The 22,809-nt window shown below is 35.3% G+C and overlaps 1 protein-coding gene across 3 annotated transcripts in view; it reads right to left on the bottom strand.

The window, feature by feature from the left end:
• Window positions 1-1,009: 1,009 nt before the first annotated feature.
• LOC149800790 (CREB-regulated transcription coactivator 1-like) overlaps window positions 1,010-22,809 on the bottom strand; it is a 107,357-nt gene continuing 85,557 nt past the window's right edge. For all 3 annotated transcript variants that reach the window (XM_089954776.1, XM_089954779.1, XM_089954777.1), the window contains 3 exons: window positions 17,778-17,984; window positions 15,664-15,946; window positions 1,010-9,434 (listed from right to left, as the gene is read on the bottom strand). In XM_089954776.1, the coding sequence (XP_089810902.1) occupies window positions 9,202-9,434; window positions 15,664-15,946; window positions 17,778-17,984 (723 nt within the window). In that variant the 3' untranslated portion in view covers window positions 1,010-9,201. The remainder of the gene's footprint in view (window positions 9,435-15,663; window positions 15,947-17,777; window positions 17,985-22,809) is intronic.

Below are 22,809 nucleotides of genomic sequence, written 5' to 3'. Positions count from 1 at the left end.
AAAACCATGGAGGGTTGGGGTGGGAACTGGACTCTTTATTACTGAATCCTCGTTTTATAATCATGTTGAGAATAATTGCCAATAAAGCACTTTTTCTAATGAAGTTGTTTGCTATTCTGTATAAATTACATTTATTTTCAAAATGTCCAACATCTGAAAGACAGTTAACATTATTCCAACTGGTTTCAGCAACCATCATGTGTGCGCGAAAATATTTGTGTATTATGTTGATGCTTTTTGTTTTCTTGATTAGTTTGGTTCCTTGAGTGGTATATAATAGTGTGTAGCTAGGAACCAGACAAACTGCTGATACACAACCAAACAAGATTCCTTTTTTCTAAAAACTAGTGACAATTATTTCAAGAGGCAATCGTCTACGTTGAAAGTCAATTTTTGTATTGTTCAGTTAGTAAAATATTGATAATGTGATTTCATTGCAAGAAATAGTGAAACTTCTTATCATCCTTGAGAATATCTCCAAGTGCCAATTCAGGAATTCTCTGAAACTCATTTCCCCCACAATGGTTTGTATCTGTGAAACAAAGCTCTTTATTTTTACAAAGTATTCATTTCACTTAGTTGCCTTGCTATCCTTGATCACAGTTATGACTGAGTAGGTTAATTTAAGGTAGTTATGTACACAATAACATTTATAATAGTATTTGATTGATGAAACAAAATGAGTTGACTCGACATATAAACGGGGCCACGAGATCTTATGCATGTAGGATTTGCATGACTTATAACTTTTCTTTTATTGCTCCTCCTTTCTTTGATTCAAAAGACATAGTTAACGTGATAATATTAAGGAGGCCAGCATTTTAATTCAATGCAAGAAAATAAATATTTCTGTTGTCAGTTATCAAAACAGTCGGCACTTAATTTGGTTATCAAAGAAACGCTCGCATAGATATTAAAGTAGATTGACACATTTTACGTTTAAATACAAGAGGACACATTGCATTTATGATGAATAAACTTAAAAGGAATGATAGAACTAAAACACAAATTTCACTTGATAAAAAAATTATTTATTTATTAAAGTAATGTCTCCACTAGGCGTTACATTTTCACTGAACAAAATTCCTTGAATATCTTAATTACAGTGTACTAAGAATGTCATTGGGAAAGAAAGTGTTAACAAATTATGACTTCTTATTAAAAGTTGATAATTTCATAACGATGATTACAATTTCCAGGTCCCATCTACCTTGTTCAACTATAACACATGCGATATATCAAAGTTTCCATTACCAATTTTGATCACAATTTTCTTCAAGTTCAACAAAGAGGGATCAAATTTTTGTTATTTTCTGGTCAAAGAAAAAAACAGGATCCATGCCTGACCCCGTGTTGTAAGCAGGTTCGCAAGTTATCAGGGCACAAATTGTTGAGGGAGTGGTGTATGTGAATTCAATACATTATAGAAGAATACAGGTTTGAAAGTGAAATAATACAACACTGCCTCTAGTATTTGTCAGTGTTACTGGATTGGAACGGTATTGCTTAAGAGACATATATGCAGGCACTAGTTGGGCATGGTTGACTTCTGATTACTGACCAATAGATCTCAATCACCTCAACCTTTGGTTCATGAAAGAGGACTTTAATTAAACTTGCTGTGCAGAAAGCACACTTTCTTACTGGGCTTACCATTAATTTGGATTCGCACCTGTATACCCGAAAAATATATAAATTTCCTTCTTCCCCCATGTGAATGCCATCTATAAAGTTTGGTCAAAAGACTTACCACAACAAAAAAGCCCTTGTGCAGAATCCATATTTCATTAAGTCACAGACACCCAGATTTGTCAGACCTCCAAATTGACAGGCCTATTCCTTACCTGCAAAAATCCTCAACAAACCTGGACCAAGGTATGTAGTCCAGAACTAAAATGGTTACACAAACAGCACTTTGTCCCCGTCCAGTCCCACTGACCTTTTCCTCTGGAACTCCAAATCAGTGTTTAGTTTTTAACAAAGTGTAAGCTACCCAGGAGGTACATGGCCAAGAACTGACTTTGTATAGAAACCATTTTCATTATTTTTAGCCAAAGTGACTTCAAGTTATGGACCATTAAACCCAAAATCAATAAGTGCCGTTCTGATCTCAAATGCAAGTCATCCACAAAGTTTTGTAATGGGTTGCTGTACAGAATGTTTTTTGAAAACCATTTTCCTTTATGGTATTTTTGACCTTCACCATTGACCTTTTAACTCCCAAATCAATAGATGTCTTCCATTTCTCAAATACAATGTTTAGTCAACGCTTGTGGCACAGAATTCTAGCAGTTCTGTGAAAATCGGTTTTCTAGCTTTGGGTCCATGTAACTTTTACCTTTGACCAATACAATAAGCAGATTTCTTCCTTGTCTCAAACAGAATAAATTCAACTTGAACTTAAGCCTTAACCTTCTGAGCCCCCAAATCAACTGGAGTCTTTATCTTGAAAGAAAATAATTTATAAAGTAATGTGTAAATTTATTTTCTTTTTTTCACAGTCCCTGTGACCTTGCCCTTGGACCTTTTAAGCTTGGAATCAACATGTTTGCCCCAAGCTACTTACGAAGTTTGGCAAAGAATGATGGGATAACTATAGTTACTGTGCAGCAACAAACAGAGAACATACATCATAACATAATGTTCTCTGCCTTTGGTGGGTTTATATAAAACCTGACAATGATTAGGATAATTTTTGTATTTACCAATCAGTCATGACAAAGTCAGATTTCACATCAGGGCCCATGATGCTTGCTTCAACTGCAAAGAGGAAAGACCCCATTCTGCTGTCAATGATGGGTTATCACACAAGGTCATTTAAAGACAAATCACACTAAAGTTTATGATGTCAAATGCTTGTCATCGAGTCAGTGGTTGAAGGACATGCTGTTATGGCCAGTGAGGTCAACAGTTTTTCAATTATAAAAGATAAAGGGGTAGCAAGTGAATTGGCAACTGGGCATTTATTTTGCAATTTTTGTTGTGCAATATACAGAAGAGCCATATAACATTATTCAGCTAGTCTGAGTTCTGATGACTATGAGAATTATAATTGTAGAATGAAGATCACTGCAAATTTTTCATAATAAAAGATGGAAAATACAGTATGACCTCTATAACGCAAGAAAGCAAGACAGTACTCTATCTATTCAAATTTCACTGATATGGTAAAACACTCAGTTCTCTTTCCTCTCCCCCAACACCATTTTCAGTTCCCACTGTTAAATATATTTTTCCTGTTTTAATTCATCAATCCATTAAAAAAGCTTCCAAGTATAAAGTAGTAAAGACATTATCCCTTGAAGGGGAGATAACTGCACCAAACAAATGATGCCCAATTACAATATTTCACTTTTATTTATTTTTAAGTCTGGTGACATATCAATTTTCTCTGGTCATTTTAATCAACTTGTTATTATCTCACTATCCTGCGGCATTTAAAAAAATTCCAGTTTCTGCATCTTTTTTAGTATTGCGCATTATATGTACTTCTTTCATAGTCCAAACTCTGCAGAAAGATAGTTTGGAATTTTTAAAATACTTTTTAATAACTATAATAATCACAAAAGTGTCATTTTAACAAAAGAGAAGTGTCAAATTAAGAAGATAAAAACTACTTTTGTCCAGATCACCATATTAAAATCTGTTTTTCTTCATTTCTCCAGCTCTTACTTCCTCCAATTGTCCTTGGGCAAATTATAGCTGGCCCATGGTATTTTGAAACAAATGTCAGTGACAGTTATTAATGCTGGGGGATTTCACAGAGCTATCAGCACACAATTCATAATTTCAAGAAAACTGCAATTTAAGATCATAATAGTGCAATTTGTCCTTAAAATTACAAGCAGAACAAATGAACGAGACTGAACTGCTGGCACCATATGCAGCAACAATTCTACCCTGTTAACAACAAGGCATGATATATACACTAACAAATATATGATGCTTCTAATGGGTAATGAGGAGAGGTTATCATGATAACAGTATGACGCGGATAAAATGGTACAGACACCTTTTCTTTTAAGCTAGTCCACAAATAAAGCTATGAAATATGGCCGATTTAAATGACTAGTTCTTTGAGAAATACAAATATCAGCCAATAGTTTCTTCATAAATACAGGACTCTATTATGAACCAACATGTACACATTAACCAGGTTTACACATTATCTTCTATATACAGTTTAAAAGTGATACATAACAATATTTTTACTAATAACATCAACAAGGGTAGAAGACGATAACATAAGCACACCTATGAAAACATTTACATAAAATGTACTTGTGAAAAAGGTATAATGATAAAAGATGAGCATGAAATATATCATTCATTCAGGACAAAACAGACAACTGCATCAAGATAAAGCAGATATTACACATGTGCTCATTTGATACGATATTTACGAAATGAGTTGAATAATGTTATTTGCCATGGACTGCTTGCAGTATGTAGCACAATGAATCATTCAACAAATGTCATAAATTTCATAACAAATTAACATGATTTCAAGATGCTATTTAACAAATAAGAATTTTGCATTACTCAAATAAAAGTGCCATGTGTTAGGCCAGTGTGGAGAACAATTTTCACGATATCATGACACTAAAATGTTTGAGCATTTTGTGATAAAAACCAGTCTTTGATACTATAATGCCACCAAAGCCATGAAAATAAAAATAGCATGTAATAATTATTTCTGACAAAAATAAGAATTTCACAGAAAGCAATGTATTGCCTGCTGTGTAAAATCAAATTATGAATACCCAGCAAAGTTACTGGAGCATGAAAACTAGGTCACTCTGATTTACTTTTGATTAACTGTACTCCAATTACATTTCATAACTATATGCAACTGTAATGTTTATGCCTATGCCAACAACAACAACAACAACAGTTTTAGAAGAATGACACCCATGTATTGTCTAGGCTTTGCAGACACGGCAAAAATGCAATAAAGAACAATTATTATTAAGAGGCATGGAATAAAGTGCATTTCAGTTAATTCCTTACTGGCATTATAGAGATCTTCTGCAGGACGTTATGTCTGTTTCTACCAGCTACCACAATGTTGTTGTAGGGTTTAACGCCATTTTTTCAGGACAAGATAGGCTATACATGGCGGCCAGTATTAATGGTGGAGGAAGAACCCGGGAAAACCCCGGAATAAACCACTGACCCACGAGAAGCTACCGACAAGCTTTCTCACATATCCACACTGACCGAGCCCGAGACTCGAACCCATGCAGACAGAGGTGAGAGCTACCACAATGAAACCCATCTATAAAAGAAACCCCAAGGGATACCATTAATCTATTTCAATGTCTTTTTGGATATTGTGGGTGAGAATGAAAGACTGCTTGCTGACCTTGTGAGCCCTACGTACTTCAGATGATACCACAATTATATCTATCAGTACAAAAACTTTAATTTATTCTCAATTTCTGAAATATGGAGTTGTATTGAAATTGCTTTTCATGGAACTGACCTATTCTAAAAACAAAATTTACAATTAAATCATGCATAAATATGTTGCATCACGATATACTGACATGTTACCAAGCAAGAATTTTACAGGGTCCTACGTATACTTAAACAGCAACCAAGAAAAGTTTAACTGTGTCCAACATGAGAGAAATATAGTGGATTATTCCAAACAACATATTTACATAGGAAGTCATGCAAGGGGTGTATAAAAATTTGTGTCTTTGTGGGCAGATGTCCTTTATAAACAGCTTAATTATGTAATATAGATGGGATTCATAGATGTTCTCTCTGCACTGGGGTTCTTTATAACCATGTCTTTTAAAACAGGTTTCACTCTCCTGAACTTTTAATAATAAATGTCCCTCATATTTTGGACTGATTACAAGAATTTCAGTCCACTGGACCAAAACAGAAACAACCAATCATCTCAGGAACAGTGTTAAAGAGTCCTAAACAGTTATTACTGGCTGTGGCCAAGTCTGTGTTTATCTTCAGTCATGAAGAACCGCCATCATCAACACCCAGAAAGGCTTAGCATTACCATCATTTTTCTCATTTAGTGATGGCAATATTTGTCCATAAAAATCACTATCTCCTTAACATATTTCATTCACATTATCTCAGACTGATTTCCTAGTATTTAAAATACTTAACCATGTCAAATACCCCTCCTTGGAAGTTTTCTAAAGAACCAGTGTTATCAAAGGTTCAAGGTAAAATTAGTTCAGATTTTCCCACGATTTCGCTCACAAGATCATTAACTCCCCTCAAGATCCTTTTTATGTCCTTACCATGGTCTGACACCCTTTCAGAAACAAACAAGCTTTACTATGTCTCTCCCTTAGGAATCCTCTGCTTCATCATGACAGGGTTCTGAAACCTCGTTATATCTGTACAGGCATGAAGCTAGGCATGCCCATCAAAACAATCAGGAATGCAACTGCCTATGCTGATAACTATTCAGATGTCTATTATCCAAGTAAAATCATCCACATTAAAAGTATTAATGGAACTTCTGATGCCATATTGGCCACCTGCTTGCTATTTATGCTGGTACATATGTGATTTTTGCATAATTATCTCCCAATTGATAAATCATGAGACCCTAAAGTAATCGCCTACCCTCCCGTTTGTTTGTACCCCCAGGTTTTTAAAAACTAAAAGCATCAGGATATAAAAAAGCAAAATGCTTTAGTCATTTCATTCATAAATTTATAATTTCTAACCAAACTGTCCCCAGGTGGCCTCTAACACTGATCTTATTTGTGTTTCAAACCAAATGGAAGCTGTCACTGCAAACAATCAGACTTCTTACTGTCCGTTTCCAGTTTCTAGGACAGCCTATTTTCAGGAAAGACTCATCTGTATCCACTATTTGCAATGCCTAGTTTTAACAATTCTAAAAAGAACTTAACAAAATAAAGAAGTAACTTTATATGCATTTTTTCTAAGGGATGTAACTCCAAAAAGTGTGTATGTGTGTGTCCTAACCATGGTGTGTGTGATTTGGATTTTTAACGTAGCTTTAACAATTTTTTTCAGTCATATCGCTAAAATGTGTGCAGTGTGGTAGTTTATAGTGATGCCTAGCACTGGGGCATCTTGTCACAGACATGTAGCATGATGTTCCACCCAGTCACGTTATACTGACACCAGGCTGACCAGTCCTAACACTAACCTCTTAATGCTGAGCGCCAAGCCAGGAAGCTGTTAGTACCATTTTTGTAACTCTCTGGTACGACTTGGCAGAGTATCGAATCCATGACCTCCTGCATCCAAGGTGGACACACTAACCACAAGGCCACCGGAGCGGTCAACTCCAAAAAGTAGGAAATTTAAGGAATTAGAGCTCATCAAACTTGGCGAACTACATTACATCTTTCGTCCTTAAAAAAAAACTTGGCCTTGCAGTGCTAATAAACCAACTTTAATTTCGTTTTAAATGTGCTGAAGATGACAGTGTACAGGCCCCCCGTGGTGACAATCAGGTTAGAAATTACAAATTTATAAATGAATGACCAAGCTTTATGCATTTTTACATCCTTCATGCTTTTAGTCTTTTTTTAAATTGGTAGCAGAGAGTACAAAAAGAGGGGAGAGTAAGTGAATACTATGAACCAACTTATTAATATTGCATTTTCTGATGAAATGAAAAAAGTCTCTTAAAAAAAAAAACATTTTTTTACTACACGATTAGAGGTTCATTTTTGGTTGGTAGTGAAAGTCGCACACATCTGGATGAAAACTAAACAAGCCATTAAACATTAAATTTACATGTGATATATAGTGTAAAGTGTCCTGCTGCCTAACCATTAGTACAGCAGATGCCCTCATAATCAGACAAGCCTAGTGCAACATGTGTCATTAAATATGTGACTACATGCTGCCCAAGACAAGACTGGGTAGTAACCCAGTGAACGTTTGAAGAAAAAAAATGGTTCATCATTTAGGTTGGAGTTTGAGGATTCATCAAATGCAAACTGCATCATTCCAAACTAGTGAACAAAACTGACTGCCAGATAGGATTCACTCCCTTCATTTTACCTCCTTCAAGCCAATACTGCAGATCCTGATCTGCCAATGCAAAGTGGTACCTCACTATAAGACACTCCAGCATAACACTACCTGATATAACACCTATATAATGACTGAATTACATTATCCAATTTTATGTATTCCAGGAGAAGATAACACATTTGTAGCTCCCCAGAACATCATTACGGTGAGGACCACTAGGCTGGTCACAGTTGGATGCTTTTTATTTATGGATAAATATAGTACATACATATTTTTCAACCCCATGCTATACTCTTACATTTAGGTGTAAAGGTACTGCATGTATTATCATACACAACCGAAGGTGACAAAAACGTAATTACTTCATCATCAATCAAGCAAGCCCTACATATGAAGCAATTAACTGGACTTTATCTATGTAAGCAAATGCATTGATTTTCCTGACAAATATACAGCATATGGTTGAGAACTAGATGACTGACTGATGAGTTATTTTGATTGTCAATTTCTTTCAGCAACTGTCTGTTATTTTGACAAATTATGATTGGTGTGCATTTCATTCATCCAAAATGAACAACCAGTCAAAACAGCAGCAATCTAATAATATGCCCTTTGAAAATTATTTGACAACTTATTTAAATGTATAAAATTTGTACTTGTGACAATATGTACAGATAAAGTGAGCATGACACTTTGAGAAATATAGGTGAGTGTCGATTTTACTGAACTATCAGGAATGTCTGGTAAATGACAATGTAGACAAAAAAAAAAAGTTTCCAAATAAACATGGCAGATATTTCAATCTTAACATGGACAAAACAAGAAAGGAAACAAGCACTATGAGCATGACCAAGTCTTCACATCATCTAAAACAATGTAAAAAAAAATCACGATCCAAACACACATTTTCTTGACTATTTCCAGTATAAAACATCTCTTTGTCTGTAGCCATTATAATCACTTTGAAATTTAGTTTCTAATGACCACTATCCCCTTCTGAAGCAGTTCCACAGAAATTTCTTTTATTTCAAGAAACAGGTCTCTCAAGAAAAAATGCTCTGGTTCCATAGTTTGAAGCTGCTCACGAAATATTTGTGTTATGACACAATATTACACAAATGAAAACCGACTCAGAACTATGAAGACGACAATCTATTTTTCCTCCTACAATGACAATGGGTCAAAATTAAAGAGTGCCACCTATAAATGATCCAGGCGGTGGTCAAGTCTGAATGAGTTTTCAGTGTCAGGGTCTGTGACCATTGTCGGATCTGTCAGCATCTGAAGTCCATCAAGATCCAGAGGATCCAGTCCAACTTTCAACACCTCATCAGACACTGAGCCAAACAACTCATTATCGAAACTGTCAGACATCCCAGACATGGCATTACCCAGCTCCTTGGCAAAGTCCTGCTTCAAGTGATCATCAGCTCCTACAAAAAATAAAAAATCAGTAGAATCATTATGGGGCTTTTGGATTTTGGTAGCTAATATAGATCAACACCTTCTATACCCTATGACTGTATTACTTGTACCTCAATTTTCACATGCAAATGCATGTGATATGAGGTATTAAAAACAAATACTAATACTAGCATAAAAGACTTGCTACGCAAAACTGTTTGGCATAAAACTTATGTTATTATTAATTATTCTGAAATATAAATGTTAACTTTTGAAGTACGATTAATACACTCTTTGGTTGCCTAAGCATTAGGCCAGTATATTATTACTGATTTTGACTATACTACATACATGAAGATTTCTTATCCCTGTGTCCAGGAAAAGAATTATTATTAACCACTATAACGTACAAAATTTTCTTCTAATAGTTTTTGTGTAGCTATATTTTATATTTGCTGTGAACAGAGATTGTGTAAAAATATTATATTATGCAAATAAAGTCGTGTATATATATATAGATATATATATATATATATATATATATATATATATATATATATATACACACACACACACACACACGCATAGTGTGAACCCGCTATAGCATGCTCCGTCATAACGGGAATCAGATATAACGCAGTCATGACGTGGCTCCTGAAATTTTATATACATGTATTTTTCTCGCACACAAAAAAAAAATCTGAAAAGTACGAAGAAAAAAATATAATGTTTACTATCATTTTGAGGAAGAGATCATGCATAAATAATACAAGACGATCGTGGAGTGGCTCCTGAAATTTTATATGTATTTTTCTCGTACATGAAAAAATAGTTTCTTCTTTTTAAAAGTATGAAAAATAATGTGTAAAATGTTTATCACATTAAGTTTTCACCAATGTCGCAAACTGCGATTTTATTTTTCTTATTGGTGGCAAAATATACCATCTGGCGATTTTTTTTATTGGCGACATTGTTGGCTGTTTAAACTTGTATATACAACCATTGGTTTGGAGTGAAGAAATTCATGGGGCATGAAAGGAAGCTGCAAACTTGATATAAAATGTACTAAAATTTATCTACTGTAACATAAACAATTTCTTTGCCCATCTTAACAGTGCATTGTTATCTCATAATCTGCTGAAGCACGAGTACTGTATGTTGTCAGATATTCACTTTTTTTTGTTTTTGACATTTCTGGTAGGAGAGATCAAATGGACGAGGCATTATCTCATAATCTATCTTTCGTTGGATTTTTGGACACTCGCTAGTAATTACTATATTTACAAAGACTGACATTTGTGTGTGGATGGTAAGAAAAATTCCTCTTCTTTCCACTCAGAATTAAATCCTTCAGAACATTTTCTCTACTAATCCTTGTCATCAGACCAGAACACCTGCGTCTCTATTGTCCATTGACCCTTTGTTAAATTACTGACGCATGAGTGAAGGCAGCATAAAAAAAAACACAAAAAAATACATCTTACTTGTTGGTTTATTCAATTGGCAGGGAGGAACAGTAACTTTATTTGACCAAACAATGGCCAATTCCTTTTTTTAAAATGTACCCAGATAAAATAATTTGCTGAAATTTCAAAGAAAACATTACCTTTGATGCACATTATGTTGTGAATATGTACTAAGCAAATGGAAAAAAAATCAGTCTCAATCATGCAATACATTTAATGTTGTCGTCAAATAAGAAACGGGCATTTGTTTGGCTCTCCAAAGCTGGCCTTTAGCGGTGACTTCAATAAAGCATGCACCTATCATCAAAGAAAGCCGACTACACTCTTCAATAAAAACAAAGAACTTTTCTTCAAAGAAGTCAATACCAAACTTAAATAAAAGTAATGGAATCTGATGGATTTTTTTTTCATTTTCCAACATGACTGGAACACATTTACTGTGCCATGAAAGTTTCCTTTTTGCTGGGAAAAAGTCTGTGCTTACAAACGCTACCAACGGTGGTTTAAAATGCAAACCATCTTTTACTGATTGGGATGTACTGAAAAGTAAATGTGCTTCATAATTCGTTACGTGATTGTGCTTTGTTTATCCACTGAATTCACCCCTATATGACCTGTGACAAAATTATTGAATATTCTAAATCTCTGTGTATCTTTTCGATGGAATTACTTGTATTGTGGATTTAGTGTATGTGATGAGATTCCCAGGCGAGTACATAGTATTGATACTCTATTCATGCTATACATAAGACATTGTATATATAAATAGTATACACATATATATACCAAGCTGTGGTTCTCTAAATAAAGTAAAATATTATATATGCCTTCTCGGTTTTCACTACAGGTGTATTTCTCATTTAATATGCATCGATTTAAGATGGTAACTGTGCCAATGAAGCATTATACCACCCGCATTTATTACCTCCCCCCAACGTTTGGGGGTACCTGCATCATTTTCTTGAGCCAACTGACTAGGTTGCTTATAACATGGTTTGGTCTATAACACGGTTGGATTCTATGGCTCCCAACTACCGTGCTTTAGCAGGGTCACATTGTATGGGCAATTTCTGAGACAGGAGCATTATTTTTAATTAGAACTGAAAAATGATATGCTATAATAAAAAACGAGACTATGTTCAGCTATAAAAGCTGGTGACCATTGTCTCAACCCATACATTTTTATCCACATTTGATGCAGATTTTGCGAGCATGGGTTTCAGTGACACCAAATGAATGAAGCCAAAGAACCCTGTCAAAAGAATCAAAGGAACGATGATTGTTTTATGCAGCCTGAAATAGGCAACCAAAAATAGGCCTCAAGAGTGGCAACAGCCAAGTCTGATGAAACAATTACCACAAATCTTAATATTGTTGGTAGCAACATTATTGCTGCCACTGTAAAGTGATATGTATTACATCCTGATGTCTGCTAAACAAAACACTACAAAATGTTAAGAAAAGAAACAGAAGTTAGTCCCCAACTTCACACCCCACCCAATAACACCTACACACATGGACTTCCGTTTTCGCAGTTTAGGCTGCCCATTTAGTTGTTGTTGTTCTGGGTTTAACATCATTTTTCTACACATGACAGGCTATGTCAGTTTATTTGGCCAAGGAAGAACCCAAGAAAAACTTAAGAACCACCGACTCGTGGGCGGCTACCAGCAACCTTTCTGACCAACACTGGCTGAGGCACTGCCCATCTAGAATGGGCAGTGTTTATTAAAATTAAAAAACTTCTTACTGAATTTCGGTCAGGCGATATAGCTACACAGTAACAACTATGGTCTAGTGCAAATAAATGGCACATACTATTTTGGAACCTTGAATTCCATCAACATTTTTAGACAAATTAGTAACCATTAATTTACTTTTCCTTGTGACAGCTGGTTATAAATCGATGCAGAGTATAAGCTGAATTAGCAAATTTGGAAATTTTCCATCCTTAAGTAACCTTTCTGGTTCGGATCATTAAATGTAACTAAAAGTACCTAACTTGTTCACACAAAGTATTTTAAATGTATTATGTACTTTTTGCGACATATAATGATGCTGACCTGAAAATTTACCGAGTTACAGATAGGAGAACACGTGCAATGCCATGTGGAATTAAACTATAATAACTTCCGGTTTTATAAATATTAAAAGTATCACTGTAAGCTATTTCTGATTACCAGCAATACAGAAATTGCATACTTATTGCTAAAATGCTTTTTCCAGTTTTTTGGGTGGAAGAGAGATAGAGAGAGAGAGGGATGCATATGTATTTCATCGCATTTTTCTTCTTGCACCTCATGATCAAAAAATAATATGGTCTCATATATGAGAGAGAGAGATTTCAGTTCTTCATGGTTTTTTCCTGTACAGAAATTTCTCATGGATTCCGTAAGGAATACTTCAGGAATCCATATGGAAGAGATATGGACTGAAAAACTTATGGAATCAAACAATTTATTCCATATCAATTCCATAAGTACTTCACAGCAAGTGAAAATTCCATATGGAATAAAGTTGATCCATAAGCACTTTTTTCCATATGGAAAGCAGGCTTATGTATTATAGTATCATGGAAACTACTCTCTGAAGAATAAATAACCTAAACTATCTGATTCAAATAGAAATATCGGTGGGAGTTAGAGTACATGTATATGTCAGTGTAGCTGATGTGGAAGGATAAGTATATACTCATATTAATTTGAAGAAACACATGTATGTCAGTTTTCTTTAATTTATTTCCACAGATGTTTAAAAACAAAGACAAAGACATGACTAAAAAAGTAGAGAAAATGTAAACATGATCAGAATATTAATATCTGGTAGTACAAGCAGAGATGAATCTTTGGATTTAGAAAATTTAGTGCAAGGTGGATTTTGGACTTGATCTGATGTTTAATCTGAAATTTATACAAGTAACCAGCAAACATTCCGTTTCATTATATGGTATGGTATTCATAATACCCATGGGTAGCCTCCTTTCCCTATTGGCAGCCTCACTAATCTAATCTGGTCTGCCAAATCTTGACTTCAAACAGATGTTTGCATGGAGTGAATGAATACAACCACAGCATATTTAATTATCATGTAAATACCATTACAAAGACATATTGATTATTACAATAATGGAAGTGGCAACAAAAACTAAAAGGAATTACTTACCTAGTGGTATTAATTGATAATGGAATATGGTACTGCACTTGTACACCAGTAAGATCAGTCATCAGGTAAGTGACAATACAGATTTACAAGTGTGAATCCTCTCTCACTCAATTGGTCATAAGTTTTATTTGATCATTAGGTGCAAGAAGAAAATTGGGATGGAATATGTCTTTGTCATGGTTATTCATATTCTAACATGTAAATTCAAACGCACGTACATGTAATCAAATTTAAACAAAGTATATTACAAACAACATATATTACTGGTGCATGCTGCTTTAGTGCAATTACACCTGATGTTAATTTTTAATACTGATGATCTTGTAATTGTTTAAAATACCCAATGTGGGATCCTATATTTTTTCATACACAATCTCTTCCCCAAAATGAAATATTTTTTACACATTTTTTATACTTTTGGAGAATTATTTTCCATACGAAAAATACTATAAAGCAATTTGGATGACATAACCCAAAATTAAGTCTATTCGGAGTATAAGATGAAGCTAAGATTTCTGGTCAAAAAGTATCATCTTATAGCCCTGCAAATACAGTATCTGCATCTCATCTCTCAGGCTATTTTTCTCCCATTTATAGTTCAACTGACTTGTTTCCTGTTATGTATGTGATTTTACATTAAGAAAGTATATGCATTATACCTGTCAAAGATATTAGTGTTTCAGTACTTTTGTCCCCAAAAATTGCAAAAATAATTTTCATGGTTCTGCAAAATCTGAAATTGTTGACATCTCATCCTGTCCATAACAAAGTACTACCATGTGAACTTAAAATTGGGTCAATGTTAACTGACCCTTAATCAGGTCTTGGAAACCTCCCACATCTGCACACAAAATTCAGACTAGTTTGATTATAAAATATTGAAAATATCTTGCTTACAAGCAAACACCCTTTTCCAAGAACAATGTTTTATCTTGCGACTGAAAATTAGCTCCAGGGCATCAGAACCTAATGAGGACTTGGAACCGAATCAACGCATCAAATATAGCATTAATTTGAGTGCTAGAACTTGGGCTGAGGTCAAACTAAAAATGCAAACAACACAACAATTCACTACATATGAGGGTACAAATATTTTTGAAAACAGCAAAGAACACAATATAAGAAACAGATGGACTATAAAAAATCAGTAGAAAAACTTGTGTGGCAAATGTACAAATCTATATTTGTATCTGATGGTGGCATAAAACATCCTTTCTCTGCAGAAAACCAAATAATAACCTCTACAGTAAAGTAAATAACGGGAAAAATTACGTAGCATTCAGGCTGTACACAACATCTTATTTAACTGTGCGTTTTACATCACTGTCCATGTACAGATGGAACCAACTTGACACTAGAGTTCCTTAATCAAATGCAGCTTAAATATCCATTCAGACAAAGTCTGGTTCAATAGTACCAAACATATTTTGCTTACATGCTCAGTATGATTAACTGACAGCAGAAAAAGATAGACAGCACAATGTCAATATACATGACTGTCTCTCCATCACACTTAGCTTGTAAATAAATAAATGATAGATAGGTAAACAGACAGCACAATGTAATTGTCTTCCTCCTTCAAAAAGAGTTGGGCAGAGACAGAAAGAGAGAGAGGACCATGTGTACATACCAGTGAACACAATGTCTGGAATTTTGCTGTTAGGAGTCAATGGAGGTTGCTGCTGTTGCTGTGAAGACTGCTGCACCATGTTCATTATGTGCTGAGACTGTGAGGAGTTGTAGTCAAGAGAGTGGGAGTAAAACTGATGTTGATGCTGCTGTTGATGAAACTCTTGACTGCCTGCCATGCCATGCATGTTTGCCTGAGAGTAGCTGAGACTCGAGTTGCTGTTGGTATAGATACTATTACTGAAGGAACCAGAATCACCACTCGATACTTGATTATCCTGGAGCTGTAACAGGAGGGAACAATTTGTAGTGTTACTGAGGTAACAACCTAATGCTTGGGAACCGATTTTCTTTTACGATTTAAGTAACCTCATTTAGGAGGGTAGGTATGCATCAATGTCAACATTACTGACTTGTTTTAGCTATAGCACTATATGGTACATAAGACGATGTCATTGTGTGGACCCTGATCATCATGCAATATTGAGGTTCCACTGTAACAGCAACAAGTAAGTATTATATCATTTAGTTTTAAACCCCTGAACTACATTTAAATTTCAGTAATACCATAATTGTTGATCTTGCATAGCTGAATTTGTCAGCTGAATTTTGTGGAAGGCTGATGATCTCATAACTGGCAAATAAAAAAACAAACACACACATTACACACCCTCACTGAAGAGCAGAAGACTTCTGTGGAATGGAAACTGTATGGTCACTTTCTGAGCGACAGCAAATGGGCCCAGTGAGAAAATGCCTTAGCTCTGGCTGGCAAATGAGTGAAGATAAATGGAGGAGAAAGCAGTGTAACAGTGCCAAAAATACTGCTTTCATCACATCATCCAAAGACAAAAGAGTTTGATAGGTCTAAGAGGCAGCAATTGCTTGAACCTTATGGGCATTATTTTCATGAAAGACTCGTCCCTATCAGTAAGCGACTTGTAATCTCCCTTGAACCTCATGGGCATTATTTTCATGAAAGACTGGTCCCTATCAGTAAGCGACTGGTAATCTCCCTTGAACCTCATGGGCATTATTTTCACGAAAGACTGGTCCCAATCAGTAAGAGACTTGTAATCTCCCTTGAACCTCATGGGCATTATTTTCATGAAAGACTGGTCCCTATCAGTAAGTGACTGGTAATCTCCCTTGAAACTCATGGGCATTAGTTTCATGAAAGACTGGTCCCTATCAGTAAGGGACTGGTAATCTCCCTTGATAGTCAATGCAATCCACCTAGAAATGGTGGAAGCTGAAATATCAGCTGAACCTTTAATGGGGAGGAAAAGATGTGTCTTACCTTCTTTGTCTGTACAAAGGCTGCCAAGAAAAAACATTTACTCCTCATTGGATATAAAAATTTATCTTGGTCTTCCCCAACACAGACATTATTAAAACAAACATAATTATAAAGCAACAGATGGGCAAAGTTCTAAGTTAAAGACAAGTCACAACTCTCAAAAGTTAATGAACAGAATCAATATTAAAATGCAATAGATCAGGTCTATGTAAAAAAGGGGCCACAACTCTGTTTAATCTCTCAAAACTGAATGAACAGACTCGAAATTAAAATGCCATATATGGAGCAATGTCAAAATGGGGCCATAACTTTGCCATTTTGCTGAAAAATGGTGACAGAATGAGATGGAATGGACAGACATGGGTAACACTAAATGGTCCCTCAGATATGAGGGAGTTGGTGGAGGGGGTGCCTATAGAAAGTTTATAAAATATTTTTCTCAGGGCTAAAGCTTCATTTTTATCAGCTACAATTATCAGCATGGAAATGATGCAGATATCTACACCAGTTTCCTTGGTTGGTTTTAGGCCAGACCATTTATATGTCACCTGTCAGACCTTGCTCTGTTATGTTTGTTTTGTAATGACTATCGAAACCATTCAACCACATATTCTAAAACTGATAAACAGTCAAATTAGTTTACTGCTAACATCTGCATATATAAAATGAGACAGAAAGAGAGAAAAAAAGAGCAAGAAAATAGGCCAATGCCATCATTGCCATACAAGTGATACCCATATTTTACCATCCTTCTCTAGGTTAGACAGTTATATGTCTGCTGACTCGGCTATCTTAATTTTGCTGGAAAAACTCACCATACTGAATTGTTCAAACTGATGCTGTAAGGCGTTTGTTTGCTGTTGCTGCAGCTGGTATGAATCTAACTCAAACACTGAATTATTCCAGGTGGAAGGTGGCAAGCCTGGTGACTGTGATGGGGAGTAAGATGGCTGCGACAGAGGTGATGTTGGAGACTGACACCCTGTGTCTGATATATTATTCCTATACTGTGACATTGATGGCTGAAACAAAGGAAAAACGTTAGTTCCCAAACGTCTCCACAAAAATTAAAATAAATAGTGACAAAGGAAAGTTTTCACAAATAAAAAAGGATTTTATAAACTATATGTGATGATAAATATTCATACATTCTAACAGATTAATGTAATGTGTCCCCTGATGATGAATTCACAAGCATCTCTCTCTCTCCCTGATACTAGAACTAAAGATTTTGTCAAAACAAATTGCTGTTGTTGTTGTTTTTGTGGGGTTTAACACCATATTTCAGCACACGATAGGCTATGCATGGCGGCCAGTATTAATGGTGGAGGAAGAACCCCAGAAAAACCCCGGGAAGAACCACTGACCCACGAGAAGTTACTGGCAAGCTTTCTCACATACCCACATTGGCCGAATCCTAGACTCGAACCCACGCAGACAGAGGTGAGATGGCAGTGATTCGTAACGGAGAGCGCTTTAGACCACTCGGCCACTCGGGGCCCCAAAAACAAATTGTTCATTATAAATGCAGAGATGTATGTTACAAGGGTTCCACCGATTTTCTTATCTAACATATGTCCATTGAATGATGACCAGCAAAACTTTAACATGCAATACTGCCACTCTTGATGCTATCACTGCTACAAAATAGACAGCTATGTGAGACCATTTGTTACTGCCAGTAAGTCAATAATCACTATAAATTCTTGATGAATCTTCGGTCTTAAATCTATTAGCAATGTGTTCACATACCAGGGATGTGACCATTATATGCCAGAAATAGCACCACTATATGCCAGGGATGTTACCACTATATACCAGGGATATCACCACTATATGCCAGTGATGTGACCACTATATGCCAGTGATGTGACCACTATATGCAAGGGATGTTACCACTATATGCCAGGGATGTTACCACTAATATGATGCAATAAAAGGGTGAAGTTTTAACTCAACGTCAAATGATATCAATATCGTTTTTGTGTAATGCAGAGTCTTCTACCATATTTTATCTCAGTCTGTTTAATCCATCAAAAGTGTATGGACAATAAATTCATAAATGTTTTCCAAAAACTGTATGCATGTATGTATTATGTATGAATGCATCTAAAAGAACTAACAGATTGTCACATTAATAATAAGGTTAAAAAAAAAATTTTAAATATGTAAAGATGAGGTACTTGAAGAAGAAAAAAATCAGGAAGATAAAGCCTTTCAAAATCAACATACAGGATCAAAGATAAACGGTAATGCTAAAATAATTCTGTAAAAACTATATAAAGTACAAGTTAAGGTAAAAAGAACCCTTAATATTATTTAATTATGTGGTCAAAATTTCTTATCTAACCCACATTACCTTGGAGTCAAAGTACTTTCTAGTATTACATCCTCAGTTTTTTAAGTTCACATCAAAAACACTTCTGTCTATTGGGGTGGAAATGAATACAATTGACACAAATGTGTTCCTGTCAGTGGTCACTGGCAAGGTATACACTGTGGTTGAGATTCACCCTTCTGGAGATATACACCGAGTCCAGTATGTGTTGTATACTTGATGGCACAGAAAGAGAGAAAAAAAGAGCAAGAAAATAGGCTAATGACTGGAGCTGTCAGTCCACATATTCTGCCAAGTATACAGAACATGCCAACTTGTTCATGTTTAAAGAAAGTACATGTATATGGAATATTCCATTCTGAAATGGGTGACTACTGGGCAGATTTGGCTGCTTTATCTGCCTATTTTTCCTCTTTACACCAAGGTGACTAGGCAATCAATATTACCAGAAAATAGTGAAAAACAAACTGTACATAGATCCATAAAATCCTTCAAAATGTTCTCAGCTGAATAAAATTTGTAATGGAAGTGACATATGGGGAACTGCAGACAGACATTGATGGGGTGGGGGTATTGAAGATGTGTTAAAAGGTAGTCATCATTTTTTTTTGTCCTTATATAATGCAATTTAGCAGCCAAGTTGGGCAGATAATTAATGGCCAATAAACAAGAGACCCAAGTGGAATAATGGTCAATAAATATGAGACCATAGTGGATGGTATCTTCCTAGTGGTCAAATGCAAGAGATGCTGGTCAAGAATTATTGGTCAGTAAAATGCTTTCTGTAGAAATTTTTTCCAATGTTGTTGACTTTATACAACGGTTGTTTCAAGGTTCTTTTATTTTTAGGATCTTTACACAAGCTGAAAGCACATCAATACCATTTGCACAATAATGGAAGACCTTTATGCCGGGATGCTTTCCGTCAAGGATGGTCTACTTCTTTAGAAGTTTTTTTTATAAAAATAAAGTTTAAATATTTTTGTATATCTGATGAATGTTGGGTGTTTTTGAGATGTTTAAAGAATTTTTCATTTTACTGAATAGCAGCCATGTCTTGTAGAGATCACACAGACACACATACACAGACACTCATATGACTAGATACCCACCTTCAGGGGCCATAGAAAAAAAAAAATTTTAGGTAAATAAATGTCAACCCTCAAACTATTACCATCAAAGTTGCACCAACAGTTAAGCAAAACAAAGCAATATCACAGTGCACTCTGAAAGTTTTGTTAATAAACAATGTAATCCAAAGTAAAATCCAATTTATTATTCAGAAAAACTGAACTCTAATAAATGAATTAAAGAACAAATATTCATCATCATGCCACACAGCCATACTTTGTATGCACTGTATGCGTCAACCACACAGCAGAAAAGCTGGAAAAAAATTCACTGTATTCAAGATGCATTATCATTAAAAGCCATTCTACAGCAACAATTTAAGAAAGGCTAATCCATAAGCTGGGCATAAAGGTACCAGTCCTTCCTCACTGATAAATCTACAACATGGCAAACATGAATGAGAGTTTGTTATTTATATTTCAGTAAATAACCCAGTAATTCATGTATAACAAGCACTCAACCAAATACAAGGCAAATCAAGCCTGCAGATATGATCTATACTGTTTACATAAAGTCATGGGGAAAATGATCAGTGTATACCTTGATCTTCAGTCATGGGGAAAATGATCAGTGTACACCTTGATCTTCAGCCATGGACAAAATGAACAGTGTACACTTCGATCTTCAGTCATGGGCAAAATGATCAGTGTACACCTCGATCTTCAGTCCTGGGGAAAATTAACAGTGTACACCTCAATCTTTGGTCATGGGGAAAATGAACAATGTACACCTCAATCTTCAGTCATGGGCAAAATGAAGTGTGTAGACCCTGATCTTTTGAAGCATTAGTCAAAAAATAAATCTGGGTCTATCCTATATGATATTGTGTGCACCATTACATGGCTGATGATGGCAATGGAAATGCTTTATTGTTGTTGTTGTTGTTGTTGTTGTTTTGGGGCTTAACGCCATTTTTCAGCACACGATAGGCTATGCATGGCGGCCAGTATTAATGGTGGAGGAAGAACCCGGGAAAACCCCGGAAAGAACCACCGACCCACGAGAAGCTACTGGCAAGCTTTCTCACATACCCACTGCTTTATTGTAAATATGTTTGTAGCATTAGGGTCATCGGCTTGGAATGCTGTAGTGGTAAAGAAGTCAGCTAGAATTAGGTAAGCTCCAAGTTTAATTCCCTGTCTTTTTGTCCACACTGTAACCACTGTCATGTCAGAGTAAGATACATTATTACATCAACTTAGAAGTTAAACTTGCATGGTGCCCATGCTTTTTTAAAGATAAATTTCCAGGTCATTTCGAGGCTTTTTCCAGGACGCAAATGAATTTTTTCAAGGTTCACATATGACCATTTCTGAATGGAATTAAAGAATATTTTAGCTTATAAAACATGCAGTTTTGAAAAAAATGTAAATGAAAGATGTTTCTATTTCGAGACTGACAGAACATCCAAGTCTGTAAAGAAGATCATGCACTAAACCACAAAATGTATCACATGAAACAAGTTCGATTACTGTACATTCCTGTAAAGTGGCATATGTGTGTGTTTTAGAATTTTTCATGTAGCTTTAACAATTTTGCAGTCATATCGCTAAGATGTCTGCAGTGTGGCAGTTTATAGTGATGTCTAGCACTGGGGCATCATGTCACAGGCATGAAGCACGATGTCCCACCCAGTCACATTATCCTGACACCAGGCCAACCAGTCCTAATACTTACCGCTTAATGCTGAGCTACTAGCACCATTATTGTAAGTCTTTGGTATGACTTGGTTGGGATTCGAACCCAGGTCCTCCAGCATCCGAGGCGGATGCTCTGACCACTAGGCCAACAGGGCAGTTCAATGTACAGAATAAAAGTTCTAACTTTACTTGGCTGACCTGCACTATGTTGGTATGAGGAAACAACAACAACATAATAATAATAATAATAATAATGCTTTATTTATAGAGGGTGACTCATTAGTCAAGGAGTGAACATAAATTACATTTGTTTCTTTTCAAACATTTAATTTTAAACAGATCAGAATAATCAGTTGTAAATCAAGATAACAGTCTATATGCAGGTTATACAAAATAAAATAAATTTCCCATCAAAGAATGAAAAAAAACCCAGTAAATGTAAAGTATTAGAATCTTATCTTGTTAAAAAAAGGTTTAAACCCTGAATTAATCGTCTCAGTAAAACCCAAAACAAGATTTTTAAAAGAAGCTAAGCTCCTTAAGATGATTTGGTAAAATCCATGATTTAAAAAATCATTCACAAAAAGGGTTGATTAAATTCCGACAAGAAGACCTTCAACCATATATACTAATATATAAAAAAGGACTAATTTTCTGTAAAATGTCTGCTTGTAGAGCGATAAACCAGTCCCAAAAACCTGTATTGATACTCACAGGAGCTTGTATTGTTTTGTAATA

The sequence above is a fragment of the Sinohyriopsis cumingii genome, chromosome 4 (assembly GCF_028554795.1).
Source record: "Sinohyriopsis cumingii isolate HCF-2022 chromosome 4, ASM2855479v2, whole genome shotgun sequence".
NCBI classification, from domain to species: Eukaryota; Metazoa; Mollusca; class Bivalvia; order Unionida; family Unionidae; genus Sinohyriopsis; species Sinohyriopsis cumingii.
Note: the sequence above shows the minus strand (reverse complement) of the source record. Positions and strands in the feature narration are given on the sequence as shown.